The sequence below is a fragment of the Prionailurus bengalensis genome, chromosome C1 (assembly GCF_016509475.1).
Source record: "Prionailurus bengalensis isolate Pbe53 chromosome C1, Fcat_Pben_1.1_paternal_pri, whole genome shotgun sequence".
In the NCBI taxonomy this organism is placed as follows: Eukaryota; Metazoa; Chordata; class Mammalia; order Carnivora; family Felidae; genus Prionailurus; species Prionailurus bengalensis.
The window spans coordinates 66489255-66509397 of record NC_057345.1 but is presented as its reverse complement, the minus strand read 5'-3'; the positions used below and the strand labels follow the sequence as shown (position 1 = coordinate 66509397).

General features: G+C 36.6%; 1 protein-coding gene across 2 annotated transcripts in view; it reads left to right on the top strand.

Moving 5' to 3' along the window:
- The first annotated feature begins 667 nt into the window (after positions 1–667).
- The window catches only part of ADGRL4 (adhesion G protein-coupled receptor L4), a 109035-nt gene continuing 89559 nt past the window's right edge, over positions 668–20143 (top strand). The window contains exons 1-2 of one of the 2 annotated variants that reach the window (XM_043575373.1): positions 668–1113; positions 2531–2680. In XM_043575373.1, the coding sequence (XP_043431308.1) occupies positions 864–1113; positions 2531–2680 (400 nt within the window). In that variant the 5' untranslated portion in view covers positions 668–863. The remainder of the gene's footprint in view (positions 1114–2530; positions 2681–20143) is intronic. The other variant, XM_043575374.1, reaches the window with a different exon arrangement.

Here is a 20143-nt window from a genome sequence, read left to right as displayed (position 1 = left end):
TCACACACTACCTCTGTTCCTCATTTCCCTCATCTATTCCAGACCCACTCTCAGGAGCTCCTGGTGGGAGTTAAGTTAAGCTAGAAAGGGTCTAAGCAAATGCAGTAGAGAGCCAGGGAAATATATTTATACCTAAGTACTTAGGTCGTTGTGACTTGTGTCATTGTGACCGGTTTTCGTTGTTGCCCCACGGGGGGGGGGGGGGGGGAGGCAGGGCTTGCTCCTCTTGGTGATTGTACTCTGTATACAAAGTCAGTTCTCAGTAGATGTTTGTTAAATCAAACAGAATGTAAATGAAACAACAAGGGGGTGCCCAGCTGTGTAAAGGAAAAATAGCTTGTCTTGATGGCACAAATTTCAGTTGCTTCTTTTCTTTAAATCAACGCTATTGAGGTATAATTTACACACAATAAGATGCACCAACTTGATGAGTTCCAACAAATGCGTAGACTTTTGAAACTGTTTTTTTGTTTGTCTGCTTGTTCTTTGCTCAGTCATCCGAAGCCCAATCTTCACCTGTAGACAAGGTATCCTTCTGCCCTCTGAAACCCTGAGTCCCAACAAGGTGAGGACTCGGCACTGGCCAGGAGTGTCCCATTGTCGGGAGCCAGGGCTCAGCCTACCTGCGAAGGCTTCATGGAAATGTGCTCGTGAACAAAAGAACGCTGTGTCCGGGAACTTCGGAAGTACCCCTTCGACCTTTGCGGTCCTGGATGCTCTCCCGGGAGGGACACTCCGTGGGCGGCCCCCTTGTTTTGTCTACCGAGCTGGGGGTTTGAAGGCGGCCCTCTGGACGCTGAGCCCGGGGGCACAATGATCCCTCCAAGGGTCAGCAAGAGTGCTCGGCGGTCAAGAGGCCGGGGATGGAGGTCAGGGTGGCGTGGAGCAACCGGCCGGGGGCCGGACGTGACCGGCAGACTCAGGGCTTGACCCACAGGCTCACACAAAAGAGGCCGGAAAGTGTCCGGAGGAAGCGGCGCGTCACGGGGGACGGAGCCGGGACCCTGCCGCGGCCGCCCAGCTGCGTCCCGTGGACACGGCCCGCACACCCAGCCGCACTGCCGCCACCGCCTGCACCGCGGCCGCCGCCAATGAAACTCCTCCCGCTCCTAGGTGAGTGCCCAGCGAGGTCGCGGAGGGGCCGGGGCTTGCAGGGAAGGGGATTTTTCCGAGGTGGAACTCGCGTGCCAAGCGGATTTGGCCCGGGTTCCAAGAAGAATGGACGGCGGTACTTCTCAGGATGTTTTTTCTCCTTGGCCTTTCAACTCTGGAATTGGATATGCAGGGCCCAGGGACCAAGTCACCTTTTTATTCCTGAATACAAAGTCCGCAAAATCCCCAATGTCTCCTTTGACCTTTTTTTTTTTTTTTTTTCTGATCTCCCCTCAAGAAATTTGGGAAATCCAACCCGGTAACGCTTGTGGGAGGCTTCCCGGCATTTTAAGGGGACTGCCAGCCCGGACTTTGGGTTCATTTAAAATACCATTTGGATGATGCTGTGCAGAAGGGTTATAAATCACATCTTTGCAGCTGAATTAATTCTGGTTTAGACAGTATATCCAGCCCTATGTGAGGCCGAGATTTAGAATCAAATGTTAACACTCTCTTGTTACCAGATAAGGACAGTTTATCTCAGATGACTGTTCTAAGAACAATGATTTGCATGGCTCCTGACTGTCCATCCTCAAGCAGGTGTGACTTCAGAAGACCTGGGACAATAATAAAAAAGGATGGGCCCATGCTTTTCCTTATCAGCCCACAAAATACCATTTCCTAACACAAAATACCAATTTCCTAACAGCCCACAAAATACCATTTCCAACTTTGTTTTCAATTACTCCGAAATAAAGCCTCGTTCTCTTTTCTGCTTCATTTTATTGGTTGTGTTTGTATGGTGTCCGTTCCCAGAAGATCAATCTTTGACCAATATGTTGAGTTTATCTTAAATTCTCCTACTGGGGGAACATGTAGCATAAATTTTACTATGGAAAAGGCAGGATTTAAAAGAAAATTAGACTACAGAAAAAAACAATAATTGCACTTGTCCTCCTGATGTTATGATATGTTGCTCTTCATCTTAAAAATTAGAGATTTGAATTTGACAAGACCCAGACCATCAAGTCACCTTGATCTCTGCACAGAATCATTCCCAGAGGCGAGAAATGGCTTTACAATCATGCAATCCCCTTTAACAATATTTCGTCTCAGAACCAAGAGTCCAGTGATCTAGGAATACTCTTTTCTGTATAGAGCTGGGTTGTTTACTACATTACAGCTTTGTTGAGATTTACTCAATAAATACTGACATTGAAAAAAGTGCTCATCTTTTTGCTTACTTGCTCTTGTGCTGTTAGCTAAATACTCTCTTGGGAAATTCTCATAATCCATTTATCTAGATGGAAAGAAAGAAGGGTTTTTGTGTTTACTATAGTATGACTCAACAATGGGGGGGGCAGGGGAGAGACTTTTCTTTCTCTTTCTTTTCTTTCTTCCTTTTTTTTGAAAAGGTATATTTCTCTATTTTCCGTAGTGGGTTTTTCCACTTTGCTGAATTGTTCCTACACTCAGAACTGCACCAAGACACCTTGTCTTCCAAATGCAAAATGTGAAATACGAAATGGAATTGAAGCCTGTTACTGCAACATGGGATTTTCAGGAAATGGTGTCACAATTTGTGAAGGTAAACAACCTTTATTACCTCTTTTGGGTTTTTTGGTAAGATTAAATTCTGATATGATTGTTTTTCCCTTGTCCAGAAATTAAGTGTTTTACATTAATCTGTATGATTTCAAGCTATTGATAAAAAAAAAAAGCTTAATTAACTAAACAAGTTTGAAGGTCCCACTTGAAAATGTATACTTGATTATTGATTTTTGAGGAGTCCAGGTATATCTTATTTTTGGTGTAACTATTGAACATTGTCCTTGAACTTAAGCTGGAAAACTAAGTTGCAGAGAGCAGAGTCAATACCTTTGGAAAGGAAAGAACACAGAGTTCATGAAGTCCAGGCTATATGGATATGTGTTGCCTTCGGGTACCTTCTTTACTACCTGACTACTTAAATTTGAGGATAATATTAAGAGATTCAAGTGTTTTGCCTGTATATCCTGCATGATACCCTGGAAGATAGAGAGAGAGAGAGAGAGAGAGAGAGAGAGAGAGAATTTTGAAAATGTATTCTTTTCTGAAAAAGTAGATCTCACTTATAGAACTTGAGGCTACAATCCAGAGCAAGAATGGTAGAAAAGGTCCTAGCAGGGTGCAATTCAGCCCACTGATTTGATAAACAAGACCTTGTCCGAAAATCATATTTCAGTGACTTCTTGTCTGTGGTTTCAACCACCACTCTTTATCTTCCTTCAAGCCTCACTCTACCCTTCTTCTCTCTTTCATTTTTAGTACAATCTAGTTTTAACTGGGTCAATGGAAAAACATTCTGTGTATTAGAGAGAGAAGCAGTTCCAAGTCATATAAATTAGTTTTAAAATATAATTAAATGACAACTTCAAATTAGAACTATGTGGTATTATACTCCTAAATGTATTTAAGATAACATGGACTTTTTCTAATTAAGCCAGGATATTGTACATTGTTAATATTGCATGTGTTTGCTTATAGCGTAAACAAGTTGTATCTCGTGATTCAATTTGATAGGCTCTTAAAAAAGATTAAATATGCAGTTCTTAGTAAGACCAGACCTCATCATAATTAGTTTAATGTTTAAAAAATGTAGAGCAAAGCTACAGTTGCTTAATGGTGCATTAGATCAGGCATTTCTGCTTGTACATACAGCCAGGATTTGTAATATACTATTCCACAAGCACTACGAAATTCTTTCTATAAATAATCTTAGATTTTTACTGTGTATTTAATTGAATGGCATTATAGCAAGTTGATAGTCGAGTGACCTTCAAAATATTGCATCGAATATATTAGTGTGCTTTTCCACTAATCATTACAAATTGCACTATGATACTTCATAAGTGGTGTTGCCTTTTTGTTATTTAGATTCTTTTCAACTGTCATGATTACCATCATTAACATCAATAATTTTTCACAATTTGGACCTTCAGCAGCTAACCAGATCATAATCATCTTTTTAATGTTTTTTTTTTAACACATCTTCCATTATCCAATGCACTCTTCCTCCCCAGCCACCCCCACCCCCCCGCCCTGCTGCCTCAGTCAATAGCCAGCTGAAGGACAGAAAAAACTTTTTGTTGGAAAAAAAAAATACTGCAAGATCTTTTGGCCTGTAATTTCTTTTCACACAGAACAGAATTTGTAATGGCACTTTTTTTTTCAAGGTCTTTTTAACAAATCCCTCATTTAAAGAATGTTATAAATTCACTTGTCTTAGGGATACAGGAGTACTGATGCATAGGGGCACTTGTACCCCAATGTTTATAGCAGCACTCTCAACAATAGCCAAATTATGGAAAGAGCCGAAATGTCCATCAACTGATGAATGGATAAAGAAATTGTGGTTTATATACACAATGGAGTACTACGTGGCAATGAGAAAGAATGAAATATGGCCCTTTGTGGCAACATGGATGGAACTGGAGAGTGTGATGCTAAGTGAGATAAGCCATACAGAGAGAGACAGATACCATATGTTTTCACTCTTAGGTGGATCCTGAGAAACTTAACAGAAACCCATGGGGGAGAGGAAGAAAAAAAAAAGAGGTTAGAGTGGAAGAGAGCTAAAGCATAAGAGACTCTTAAAAACTGAGAACAAACTGAGGGTTGATGGGGGGTGGGAGGGAGGGGAGAGTGGGTGATGGGTATTGAGGAGGGCACCTTTTGGGTTGAGCACTGGGTGTTGTATGGAAACCAATTTGACAATAAACTTCATATATTGAAAAAAAATTTTAAATAAAAAAATAAAATAAATAAATTCACTTGTCTTAATATTCACTATGTGAGGCTTATAATGGCCTCTTAAAACTGTTCAAACAGTGGTTTGCACCTTTTATTAATTCACTGGTAGATTTTTGAAATTTATTTCAGTAAGTATATTTAACATGTGTTTTAGAGTTAAAACACTATGTTCTCAACCACTGAATTGTCTAGATTATATATTGGGTTTGAACAGTTGGCTTTCTTCATCTGTGAAGAGATTTCCCACTTTTCCTATCTTTCTCTAAACTTGGTATTAGGTCAATAAGAAATGACCAGACAACAGTTTTGTTATAAAGGATGGCTACTTCTTGAAGAGTGGAAGTAAATTTCTTTTTGGTATCATTACCATCATCTTCCTCATCTCCATCCAATTTGGCTCCCTCAGAGACCTGTCAAATAAATGTTATGGTAGTAACCAGACCTCACTTAAATGAACTCTGTTGCAAGAACTAGTTTTAAACAAGTCATTTAGAATTTGGATAACCTAGTCCCATAGAAACAAGTGGTTTTTTTTTTTTGATGTTTATTCATTTTTGAGAATCTGAGAGAGACAGAGCATGAGCGGGGAAGGGGCAGAGAGAGAGGGAGACACAGAATCCGAAGCAGGCTCCGGGCTCCAAGCTGTCAGCACAGAGCCTGACACGGGGCTCGAACTCACGAACGTTGAGATCATGACCTGAGCCAAAGTCGGACGCTCAACCGACTGAGCCACCCAGGCGCCCTGAAACAAGTTTTCATACTAGTGACTTTATTTCATTTAATCATCTTTTTACTGGACAAATATTTATTGAATATTTTCATTGTCATCATTATCATTATCACCATCACATCAAGATAGCTAATATCTAAGATATTAATTAGCACAACACCTTCATCTGTTTTTATTCTCATTTTATCTATAAAAAAGTAGAATCTTAGAAAAGTTCAGTGAATATCACAAGTGGTAACAACAAATAAGTAATAGAGCTGAGATTTCAGCCTAAGTCTGTTTCCAGAGCCTGTTCTCTTACTCACTATGTTTGCCATAAGACCTCTACTTAACAAATACTGCTATGCCCTTGGATTACAGTAATAGATAAGGAATTGGCCTTGATTTCCAGGATATCTAGGGACAGCTTCAGAACTATATTAACGACTTGATGCAGTGTTATAAAATATGCAAATACAGGTAAATTTGAGATATGTAATCAACTGCAGGGTAGCTTTCCAAGTGGGGGTGACATTTAAGCTGAGAATCAAAGAATAAATAGGATTCATTAAGACTGACAAAGTGACAAAGCCAGGCAAAATGAATCAGCAGTAACAAAGGCCTAGAAGTTGAACATGTGTAGTATGTTTTAGGGAGCCCCAAGTATTTCATTCTGGATGTATATATCACAGGGCATATTAACTGGGGGGGGGGGGGGTCAGTGGGAATTAAGTGTGGGTGTCAAGATATGGACTTTTTTCTCTTAACAAAAAAAGAGCCATTGACAAGTATTAAGTAGCTAAGTTACATGATAAATAGTGTATATTAGAAAGATGACCCCATTCGGTAGAATAAGAATAAATTAGCAAAGGTCAACCCAACCTATACAAACAGTAGTACTGGGGTGCCTGAGTGGCTCACGTGGTTAAGCCTCCAACTCTTGATTTCAGCCCAGGTCAAGATCCCAGGGTCATGGGATTGAGCCCTGAGTTGGGTTCCCTGCTCCTGCTTGTTCTCTCTCTTTCTCAAAAAAAAAAAAAAAAAATATATATATATAATAATAATAATAATAAAAATAATAATAAAAGAAAAAGAAAAGAAAAAATCCAATAGTACTTTGTACAATTCTTATAGTTTATGTCACTTCTATCCAATATATCTTAATTTTCATAAGCTTTTGAAATAAAATGTATGGATGCTGTCTTTTATTTACAAACACCATTTTGAATGGTTATAACTAGTTTGTTAAGCTCAATGCTATAGCTTTTTGCATATGAGAGAAGCAGGACTCTGAAGCTTAAGTGAGTTTCCCAGTGTCCCAAGGCTACAGTGACAAAGCTAGGACTCAAACCCTGGGGATCTCAACCTTTTCTAGATTACCAAAAATATCACTAGTATTACTAATCAGCTGATGTAATTAGATTAGTGTAGTACAGCTTTTTAAATCAAATAGGTAAAACAGTATCATTTGAATAGGAATTATTTATTTTCGACAACCTTACTGAGGTATTAACATGAATTTATTTACACACTTATCTTTATGCTGACAATGAGTGTATTTTAAGGCAGAAGCTGGAGAAGTGTAGAAATTTGGGGATATATTTAATGGCTTTTGAAATTGTTGATGATATTTTCCTAAAATTTAGGATTATTTTAGTCTTTTAAACAAATATTGTTGCTATATGTTTTGCTTCTCAGCACAGTGTTGGTTACTCTCTGGAACACAGTTATAAATCTAAAAAGTGAGACATCCCATCTCCCCTCAGTAATTTGGAAGGTTGGAAAAGTTGAAAGAATCACTGAAAAGTAATTTGGAAGGTTGGAAAAGTACAAAACATGATATTGCTTGATTTGAAATAAACTGAGCTGGGAGAGGTAAGAAGCAAGAGCAAGGGGAAGGATGCGGTACAGTGCCTGTTTGGGTGTGGGCATCAGGAAGAAGGTAGTAGACTTTCTCTTCCTACTCACATCTGAACTCAGTAAGTGGTGCTGTGTTTGGGGAAATTTCATGGAGTCAGAATGGGTAAGAAAAGAGTTGCCCCAGATGAGGATAAGATAGGTCAGGAAAGATATAATTGACAGCGTGTATGCATGTATAAAAATCTTTCATAGCTTGGGACATGCTTGTTATGAATAACATCGCAAGCACTTTATAAGAAATAATGAAGTCTCAGTGCCTGCACTCAGGGAGACATACTCTATGCTTAAAAAACAGTTTTCTTCATTATCTAATAGCCATATATATGCTTGAAAAATTCAGCTGGGAGAATATCATAATAAATTAAAGAGCATTGTGACAATAGTAAATGTAGAGAGAACAGTGTCGCAATAGTTATCTAAGAGTTTGGAAGAAGAAATGGTCTGCGCGTTCTGAATGTGGGAGAAATATCCATTAGAATAATCTGCTAGCATCATTCTGCCCAGGCTACAATATAAGTACCAAGGACATGTAATTTTCTTCCATAATAGCTTGTTTTTTAGTAATGAAAGGATGCTTATCAAAATGGGCAAACCGAATGTCATCAGAACAGATGCAAAGCATACAAAATGTGTGCATGTGTTTGTACATCGTGTATCACCGGTTACCACAGATATACTATCTAAACTATCTCCTACAAAAAATAACTGCAGTTTTAAATATTTAACAAAAGACAGTTTGGTAATTTCCATAATAGACATGTGATCAGCAAAACTTAAATGATGCAAGTCCTCTTTTTCCTTTTCCTTTAAAAATAATTCTATTTTTAGTGGGGCACCTGGGTGGCTCTGTCAATTAAGCATCTGCCTCTTGATTTTGGCTCAGGTCATGGTCTCAGGTTTTGTGAGATCAATCCCCACATCTGACAGCATGGAGTCTGCTTGGGATTCTTCTCCCTCTCTGCCCCTCCCCCGCTCAGGAGGGGGTGCATGCACACTGCAGGCTCTCTCAAAATAAATTAAAGAATTAAAAATTAAAATAGAATATAAGCTTAAGGAAAGTGTTAAAATGGTTTATGCTTTTATTTTTTTCTTCCTATATGTTGAAGGAATTTGTCATCTTATGAAGTGGATATTTTTGAGGAAATTCCACCTAATTATTGTGGTAGAGTTTGTTCTCTCTAATGTGGAACCTCTTCTTGTCAACACACGAAAGAGGTCATATTTCTAGTACAAGGAAAAGGATTTCTGGAATTGGCAAAGGCACTTTATTTATTTGGAGGAAGTTCATGAAAATCACGCATCCTGGAATGTAAGCCTTGGGTTAATTTAGACTGTCATTTCTTAAATAGGTTACATTTCCATTGAGTACAAGACATCCCAAGGAAATATGTACTTCACTTTAAATACATCTGATACATGACTGTCTAGAAGCACATTAGAGTTCCTACTTTTTCAAGTTTGTATTCGTAGTCATGTACCTAAGAAGATCATCTGGAGTATGTAAAAATGCATTTGTTTTACCAAAAAATAAAAACTTTGCTTCCTCAATGCTTTTTATTAGTATATCACATATGAAGGAAAATGAATCTTGGAATTATCTAACTTTCTTCCATCTAGAACCTCCAGTTGATTGTTCAAATATTATTTAAATATTATGTATAAATCAGGAGCCGCCTCCCTCTAGGGATTGCAATAAGAAGGAGAGAAAGAGGGAGAGGGAGGGAAATGAAGGCAGGGAAAATGAAAGTGCTGGTCCTGGCTGCTACTTGTGCCATTTGAGTTTTGTTGATAAGCTGCACAATTTTATAAATAAACACTTACCTCATCTGACTTGACAATGTCATTTTTGCAGGCTGTTTCAGAAATCATTTTTTTAAATCATCCTGTTTCATGTTTATTGCACAGGATAATTATCAGAATTAATGAGATAACAAACTAAGAAATATTTTGAGATCTTAAAAGAGGTTTTAATATGAACATATGATTTTGGGTTTTTTCAAGTAATTTATACTGAAATATCATGACAAGTTTTCTTCATGTAAAAATCTCTTTGATTTGTAATCATTTTAATCTTTTATTTATTTATTTATTTATTTATTTATTTATTTATGAGAGAGAGAGAGCACATGGGCATGAGTTGGGGAGGGGCAGAGGGGAAGGGAGAGAGAATCCCAAGCAGGTTGCTCACTGACAGGCACAGCTTGATGCAGGGCTAGGTCCCATGAACCATGAGATCATAACCTGAGCCAAAATCGAGAGGTGGACACTTAACTAACTGAGTCACCCAGACACCCTGTAATCATTTTAAATCAGTATTATCTAGGTGGATTTATTGCATATTTAGAATCAGAAAAGTAATATCAGCATAGAGAATTAGCAATAAACACATTGCTTCTGAGTTCTTTTAAACAATCACAAAGAGTTGTTCAAAATTCTGAGTTAAATCAATTCTAAATAAGACTTACCATCTGATTTGACATTATTAGTGTCCTGATTTTTTTTTCTAAGTTAAGACTGCCATTTTTGTTTTTTGTTCCAGGCTAAAACATCAGTTCACAAAGTATGTATATATCTATGTATAAGTGTGTGTGTGTCTGTGTGTGTGTGTGTGTGTGTGTATGCGCCCTATGATATGTGCTGATGCTAAGGCATCAATAAAAATGGAAATGGATATTGTTTTTCTAGAATTAGTGTTCATTTTGCATGCAGAGTGAACATGGCAGCTATACCATCTTATACTCTCTGTTCAGCCATATCTTTAGGAACTGCTAGGAAATTAAAATTAAATGGAAATTGTGCTCTCAATGTGGAATTTTCATACATTTTAATCCTCTGTGCTTTTCAAGAAAACTACTGGTAGAAATAAGGACAAAAGGATCATAGGGATAGCACTTTCAATTCCACGAAGTAACTCACCGAGTTCAAGTTTTTCTGCTTTGTTTACTGTAGCTCTGATCTTTTGTCAGCATTTTAAGATAGCAAACTTTATGTTGCTAAATTGATACTTCCTGTGTCCTGGGGCATGTCAGTTATCTACAGCCCCAGCTTTATAGGACATCAGCATACTTTACAGCCAACTCCTGCTTATTTCAGAAGCAAATTATCCAGTCTCCTGATTATCCATCTTTCCATTATTTCTTTTTCCTTATTTAGGCTTTTTTCATGCTTAAAGAAGTAACTTTCATATTTACAGTTTATTTACAAAAAGAGTAATAATATTGATGTTGATTTTAGTGCTTTCTGTGAGCTAAATGCTGCTCTAAGCACTTTACATGAATTTATAAATTTAATCCTCATAACAACTCTTTGAAATGAGGGCTAGTATTACCCTCAATTTATAGATTAAATAATTTTCCAGTGAAAGCACATTCAAACTATTGCTTTATATAATTCTCAAGCTACTCTGTGAAGTAAGTCTGCAAATAAGAAAACTGAATCTCCCTGAGACATAAATGAATTATTTTGGTTGTTGACCCCACCTTGAATCTGCTTTTTACTCACTATGTTATCAAAGAAATTGATTAAAAACAAAAAAGTATGAGGTGTATATACTTAAGATACCTTAGGAATAAGTGCAGGCAAGTTAAAACTATTTACAAGTTTCAATATCTTGATGAAACTCATAGATCAGGTAAAGTTGTTTAACTCCTGTTCATCGACCTCCTTAAAACCCAGTGTATTGATAATACAACCAGTGAGATTGGGGTGAGGAGGATGGGCACGGGAATTCTATAAATTAGGAGTGAACTTCTCAAAGCAGAATCAGAGCAGGCTTCTGCAAAAATGGCAGCTCTTCCTTGTGGTGATATCCTATACCCTTCCCAGAAAGGAAGTGTCAGTCTCGGTGACTGGTTTAGTTACATGTGATTTTCCAAAGGTTACCCTGATTGGGCTCCTTATTCCCCATTGGCATTTGAGCCCAAATAAAGCCAAGAAAAAAATCTCTTAAAGGGAACTCTAGCATCTGCCTGGAAGGAATTGTTGAGAGTAAAAATTGATGTCACCTTTCTGCCTATACCCCATCTATGCCACCAGGAATAATTCTTGGAGATTGCTCTGCCCCTCCACCCACAGATATAGGGAATTCTGAACTGTCTTGTATGTACTAAGGAGGTTGTAATGGCTGGCAGGCAAAACCTGGGCCAAGCTACCTGAGATAATCAACATTGCTCTTTAAAAACATGAGGATCATTTAAGAATAATCAGTCATTGGAGAAGAGCCAATAATACAAAGCACAAAGTTGAATAAATAGAACAATCGGCCTGGAAAATGATACTGTTAGGAAGAGAAAAGAGGTTGAAGGGAAAAGTCTAGCTTATATCTTCAAAGAGATTCTGAAAAAGTTTGCATTCAAACAAACAAAAACAAGTAGAATAGGCTTCTGTGTACAGAAAAATTATCATACCACAAAAAATTTTCTTCTTCAATATGTCTTTAAACCTTTGTGCTGCTCAATTCCTCCTACCTTTATCCCCTGTTTTTGCTCTCATTTTGTAGCAAGAGGCATCAAGACAATAGCTGTAATTGTCAGGAATGAAAGCCAATGTTTAAAAGTCACCAGAAGGGGCGCCTGGGTGGCGCAGTCGGTTAAGCGTCCGACCTCAGCCAGGTCACGATCTCGCGCTCCGTGAGTTCGAGCCCCGCGTCGGGCTCTGGGCTGATGGCTCAGAGCCTGGAGCCTGTTTCCGATTCTGTGTCTCCCTCTCTCTCTGCCCCTCCCCCGTTCATGCTCTGTCTCTCTCTGTCCCAAAAATAAAATTTAAAAAAACGTTGAAAAAAAAAAAAAGTCACCAGAAGATTGAGAGCATAGTCTCCATTTCTGGGTTTCCACCCCTACCAAGATGATCACACAAGGAACAGGGAGGTTATAAATATCAAATTTATTAACAAATCAGTGGAAGATACATCAGGACTCAAGAAGTGAAGATATTCTGAGCCGATCAGCTCAACACAATCATCCTTTTTATAACACAATTTCACCCTTTTGTGATCTTTTCCTTCATCTGTGCCAAAACCTCTCCCAAATTCTTCCCATGTTTTATCACAACGTGAAACTAGGTAGCCAATGTGTTTTCTGATCCTAATTGCCTAATGTGGTTTTCACATTATAATGTCATTAATATAGCGATGGAACCCCTATGCAGTCTCACTATATTGTCTGTTTTCCCAAGTGATTTTCTGAATTCACCTGCTCATACTTTTGATGGTTCCTGCCAGACACACCTAATGTATTTTTCTCCTCCAATAAAATATATTTATCATTTAATCAATATTAGTCCCAAGTTGAATTGATAATATATAGTAGTAAAAAAGTGGTAAAAAATAACCCAGGAATTGCAGAACTAAAGTTAAGACAAAAATTATGAGAACAGAGAAACAGGACTAGACATGGAGAAACTAACATCCATGTAATAGAAGTCTTACTGAAGAAAGGATAAGACAAACTTTAGCAAAGGAAATAATAAAAGGTCTGACAATTTCCCAGAGCTTAAGACACACATGAGTCTTTAATTAAAAGAGCCCTCTAATCCAACCTATCTTCTACAAAATATGTTTATGCCTTCACTTCTCAGTTTATTGCCTATTGAAGCCTTCTCAGCTTCGATGTCTATTGATTGATATCCTGCTATAAAAGAGGAGTATCATTTACTTCACATTGTCACTTTTATTCATACATTCAAGTTGTTACCTTCATGTCCTTAAATAATAATGGAAATACTGGCTATCGGGCTACTCCATTCCTGGAGCCTAGGGTGAGGATCTCTTCAGATCATAGGGACAGAGAGAGAAAGGACTTTAGGGTGGCTGTGGCCATCAGGAGAGTGAATAGATGAGCCGAGCAGCCTAAAAATGTAGATGCCTACTACAGGAGAAGTTTTTGTCAAACTCTTGAGCCTCATTTCTTCGTTAGTCTACTTTCATTTAACCCCTACTTCATTTCATCACTTTTCTGAGACGAATTGTAGCCCTAAGAAGGGAGGGAGAGTATATTTAAAAGTCCTGTGATTTTAATCGTTATCTTAAAACTAATTTTTAAGTGTATTTATTATTTTCAGAGAGAGAGAGAGAGAGAGAGAACAAGTGGGGGAGGGGCAGAGAGAGAGGGGCAGAGAGAGAGAATCCCAAGCAGCCTCCATGCTCAACACACCGCTCAGGGCCTGATCTCACAACCTTGAGATCATGACCTGAGCTGAAATTAAGAGTCGGACGCTTAACTGACTGGGCCACCCAGGCATGTAATTTCTAAATCAAGTAATTCTAAATCAAGAAAAGTAATTGGGCATGAAAAGTAATTTCTAAATCAAGGTCTTATTTTTCAAGTTCCCATTGTTAGATCCATCCCTTATATCCTTGTATTGCAGTAGCTAAGACCCAGCCCTATAAATTGGAGCCTTCCTGTTATGCCATGGCCTAGTAACTAGATTCTCTGATATAAATTCTAATATTGCTGTGCAGGGTTTCCAAACTTGTTTTAAATATTCTAGTCCAGTTCATCTGCGATTCTCATGATAAGTCACAAAGTGCATCTGAGCCTGTTTCTCTGTGAAATGAGCAGATTTCACCAGGATCACTATCAATATCTATTCCGGTTTTAAAATTATGTGGGTCTATTATTGTGAGACATGTATTTGAACTGTAGTTAATTCCCAGTTCAATCACTTTTGAGGTAAATAGCCTGGATTTGGGGCTTTATTTGAAACCTGAAAGTGAAACAGAGATTTTGGTCTCTTGCCTCTGAACTCAGTACACTTTTCATTGTTTTTTTGTTTGTTTGTTTTTTAACTCTGATCTCTGGAGCTGGCATGACCTAGGCAAGCAATGCTTTCATCTCCTCTTTCTGCTCCATTCCCTCTGACTCATGGCCATAACACATCCTGATACTCTTTCTTGCTGAGCCAGGATGTGACCTCAAATTTCCTCTCAAGACAGGTGTTACAAATGAATAGGGATTGGCACATAGGTGAAACTTATTTTCCATGTTTTTCTCTGGTACCTTCCACTCTTGGAAGGAATTTCTGGACCAGTCTTCAGGAGCACTGCACTATTGCAGTGCTGAAAGGTAAGCTATTAAATATAATGCAACCAGAAAGTTAAGTACTGTAGCGGAGTGATTTGAACCATTAAAAACAATCAAGAAGGCTATAAAATCTTGATTTTTATATTTGCTTTCCTATTGGAGACGTTTAGCTACTTTTATATGTTATTGAGACTACCTCCCTTTGAATAAGATGGTGTGCATATCCATTTTGTGGGTAAGAGGGTTGTGATTCATGTGCTTTTATAACCACCATTTAACTGACATCTGGAACAAAATGCTACAAATGGAACTTGTCTTTGTGTTGCAATTCCAAAAGTACATTGATGATTGTGTGTTTATGAATATGTGATGAGCCAGGGACAGTGAGAATGGAATTGACCAGAGCAATCCTCTCAGCTGGAAACCTGGACCAAATTTCTCCTTTCTGAGGATTACCTGTGTTTATAGGCATCAAAGTACCTTTGTGTCATGCCCAATAAATGGGATGGGATAACCACCGTGTTTGTGCTCAGGGGAGAAATTGGGCACTTTCCATGTTGGAAATACTATAAGCTGAGACTCATTGTGTAAGACACAGTACATGTCATTCTCTTTGGAAGATTTTTTCATTTCTATCTATTAAGAATAATTGCTCATGTTTTCATGTTCTCTTCATAATTCCTTTTTATTTTGCATTAATACGTAATGTTGGAGTAAGTTTGGATGGGGTCTACCTGCTTTTTAATAGTACCTGAGGGAATGGCTGTTTGGGGACAGTGACTAGTTCTTATTCTTGATTGTACCCTTGAAAACTACCAAAATTGGATCCAATATATAAAATATCATGGACTATTTTTCAGGTGCTACTCTGACAGGTTGGTGCACTATTTTTATTGTTCCTTCCCTATGCTGAATGTATTAAGATATTGCAATGAATGGTATCTCTACTTGTACGAATCTGTGCTTAGATTTCATTGAATTTTATGCATTGTAAAAGGCTGATATAGCAAGGTTACCTTAGGTATGATCCCATCACAAATATTTTGCTACACATAGTGTCCAATATAGCCATATGGAAGATTTGTGTGATCAGTGAACATCATAAACTTCACATACTTCTTTCCATAACATCTTTGTTTTCCTACTTTATTTTGAGGATCATCCATACAATACTGAATGTTCATTAACTTATTTATTGCACTTTTGAGAATTTTCATGAGTTAGGAAGCAGCATGTGTTAGGCAGGGTCATTTGCAATTTTGGCACTAATCCTTCATGATCATCCCCTAGTTTTGAGGACGATCCCCTGGTATTCATGTTTAAATCCCAGGAGTTATTTATGTTGACTGTGGTATTTCCTTTTGTGTCTTATGTTATCAAAAATGCCTTTTTTTACAAAAATCCTAGGAAGTATGAAAATACTGGCACTTAAAAACTGATATTTTGGGGGCACCTGGGTGGCTCAGTTCGTTAAGCATCTGACTTTGGCTCAGGTCATGATCTCACAGTCCGTGTGTTCAAGCCCCACGTTAGGCTCTGTGCTGACAGCTCAGAGCCTGGAGCCTGCTTTGGATTCTGTGTCTCCCTCTCTCTCTGCCCCTCCTTTGCTCATGCTCTGATTCACTCTGTCTTTCAAAAATAAATAAATGTTAAAAAAAAATTTAAATAAACTTTAAAAAAACTGATATTTTTACTTTTAATCATAAGAGTACTTTGATAGTTCTTTCTTAAATTGCAAAAAAAGGAATTTTAGTTTATGTGTTATTGAAAACACCTGCCTCATTTATTGCTCCTTCTAATGAACTGACCTTTTTAAACACAACTTTATATGAAACACAACTTTATATGAAACACAACTTTATATGTTTATTATTTAGTTAACCATTTAAGATGAAGTTTTATCTGGTTTGCATTAATGTGTTTAAAGTGAAGCACTGTTTCATTTTTTTTATCAAACTTTAAATTTGATTAAAATAGAATAAATGATCACATGAAAAGGGAAGAAATATTCTTAACTCTCTGTAACTTTAAATCATTTCCTTAGAATGTTGATATTTCCAAAATATAAAGATTATCAAGAAACTATTGTCTCCATCTACAAAAAAAATTTTTTAAGTGTATTTTTTAACCCTTCCCTAGACTGACTCACTTTCTTGCTCTAGAAAAGATTCTTATCCCATTTGACAGTGCTGGAATCAACTAAAAAGATTACATGTTTAGAAGGCTGTGGGAAAATGATTTTAACAACTCTAAATGTATTATCTCAGATAATTTTCTGTTTCCTGTCTGCTTGAGATACAATTTTATATCCTGTATCAACCATCAAACATCATCTTGGTCCCAACGATCTGAATTTACAATAGATTTGTATAATTTATTAGTCAGTTGCAAGAGAGAACACCACTGGATAGTGTATATAGCATTTATATACATATCTCAAACATTTGCAATGTTAAAAAACAGCAAACACAGCACATTTATCTGGCATGGAAATTGTAATTTTCTGAATATTAAAATATTAAGGCAAGGCTATTGAAGTATTTCAGTTCCTTTAACTATTTTGGTCCATTACCATTGAGTATAGAGAAAAGGTACTAACACTTAAATTACTATAGTCTCGTGTGTAGTGTGAGTAAGGTAAGAATGAGGATATTAGGAAAAAAAAGATTCAGTGTAAAGAAATTGGAATATACAGAAAGAACTTCAACCTGAATATAACAGATGATTGTATTTTATATTCAAGTCAAAGAGCTTTCATTGAAAATGTGATTATCTTGAGTGTCATTGGTCAGACAAGCTCAATTCCTACAAAGTCCCTTTATACGGATTTACTGAAAAGTGCCACTATTTTCTATAATAACATGATTTTCCCGACAATTTTATATTCTTAGATAATTAATTTCTATTACCAAGAAGTCTGGATAAGTATACATATTCAGAGATTTTCTTTATAATTGCTTAAAAGTTCCCAGATAAATTGCTGGAAGATAGAATGTCAAAACTGTTCAAACCTAGTACTTACTTTAAGGAGGAAATTAACACTTTGGTCCTTTATTTGCCATGGAAAGAGATAATGACGTTCTCTAGGAAGATTAGAATCTAACCAAACAGTGTAGGCTATATATAGCACACAAAGCCTTGTGCCATTTGTGAAAATGCTATCAGGGAGAAAACCCAATGACTGAGTTTCTGTACTGTATTTTTTAGGTACACAGATTTAATTTAGAGATTATGGTTTGAAAATAAAATTTACTGTATGAGTGTTTTTGACTGATAAGAAATTGATTTTGTGAGCTTGCTACACATTAATTGAAATATCTGGCCATGTGTCTTGCCTAGATTTAAGAAACCATACATACTTGGAACCATATATATTCCTTCGCGTTGAACTAGCAAGTTAATCACTTTGTTACCCATGTAAGGAAGAAACTACTTTTTGCTGGTGTGGTGTCTGAATAATCTCCCTGTATTGCATAACAAGTGGGTTTTACGTAATTGACAGTTTATTTAGTTGGTTTCAATATATTGAAGGTGGAGACCTTTAAGTTATTTAGGAGTGATATTAGGTACAAATTAAATGCAATAATTTATATTCTCTAATATTTTAAAGGCTATATTTCTAAAATCAAAAATAAGAATGTGTGTGCACATAAGCCCATTAAAACATAAATGTTATTTGTTATTGATATTATTCAATGCATTTTAGAATGCAGTTTTTAAGAAGTTAAAATAGAATGAAGGTGGTTACATTGTAAGTGTCTTTAATATGTTTTAAATATAAGCTTATTTAACAATTATTGACTCAGGTTGTGCTTACACAGGAAAAATAAATTGCAGACAAGAGTTAAATGATGCAATTTGGCAAATCTTCCCAAAGAATGCCCAAATATATAATTTCCATGAGATTTTTTAAACTTAACTATCCAGGTCACTTATCTACACAAGAATTATCCAGCAAAGGGGATATCTGTATTTTATTTCTCTTTTGTGAATAAAAGAACCAAAATTTGGGTCATGTTGATTCAGTAATGTCATGCTGTTGGCCCTGTGCTGAACAAGAACACATCCTAAGTCTAAAATAATTTGCTATTAAAAATATAATTAAGTTGTGTTTAACATTTAGAACTTGAGGAAAGAAATGTGCTGGCCTTTGCGCATTTTTGAGAATTAAAGTTTACATATACAGACAACTAAATCAATTTTGATGAGATTGAACAGAAGTTGACGTCGTCCCAACAGTCGTTTCATAGTTTTGTATTTAAAGCAATTTTTTGAAAAAAAAAGAATTGTGTACCTTTTGTGTCGGAAAGGTTCTTATGCCACATTTCCTAGTGCCATATGGAGGATAAGTTCCAAAGATAATTTCTGGACCTTTATAAACACAGAAACCTATTGAGAATACTAAAAAAAAAGCTATAACAAATCTCTGTTGTGTATGCAATGCAGGAAGTCAAGCAGATGCTTGATTATAGTGTTATGTTTGTTCAACTAATGTCATGTTCATTGCTGCAGTTTCATAATGGAATACCATGTGGAGAAGAATGGTTTTTTAAATGTGTTTTGCACTTTGAATTTCAGTTTATTAGTAGACAAATATGTCAGAAAATTTTCGGTAGAGGCATTAATTGTTGTTTTATAGTCAATGATCTCTTGATACTTATCCTCTGAAAAAAATCACATGGTTGCTTTAAGAATAAATAAGTATAGAGTTAATCTGACTTTAAGTAAGGCTTTAGATTATAACCCATAGTATAATTCCACTATTATGATAAGAAAACTTATGACTTGTTAATTACTGGTGATACAATTTTAATAAAAGATTACAGTGATTCATAAATTGTGATCCAAGAACTTACTACTACTAATGCCTTAATATTTGCAGGTCTTTTCCTTTATTAAGGGAAAAGAAATTATCCTTATAACAACACTTATAATCAATGTAAGTATGATACACTTAGAGAGTAGAATTTAAAATAAAATTTTGACATATGGTAGTATTCGAAACTAGGATATCAAGTACAGATAATAAATATAGAAGAGAAAAGGAATGACTTTAATTTATTTTGAAGTTGGTTTCAGATGACGAAATGTTGTAACGGAGACCCACTTTGAAACTATGGGCCTCAACTTTTTAGATTCAGACACTATTGACAATTTCAACCAAAATACCTCAAAAGTAGAATTACAGCTTGCTAGGAGATGAAGGGCCATGAAAGAAGCACAGCCTCTGAGGAAGACTTTCCTGGGCTTAAATCCTGGTTCTGTCATTTACTACTCACTATCAGATTTGGACCAGTTTCTACATCTTTGCCGTATAAATAGTTTTATCATTGTCAAAGTACTTTTTGAGGATTATAGAAGGTAATACAAATACAGCACTTAGTTATGATGCTGGCCATAAGTGATAACGGTTATTAACATAAATCTGTCAGTCACCTCTTGCCAAATTGTTTATGGTAGGTTCATTCTCTTTCTACTTTCCCAAACCATTTGGGAAACCAGGTTAAGATCATCTAGGTAGCTAGGTCTGAGGATGATGTTACACCTATAATACCAAAACACTCTTCTGCTTTTCTGAGACTCCATGAATATGAACAATACATATGTGCAC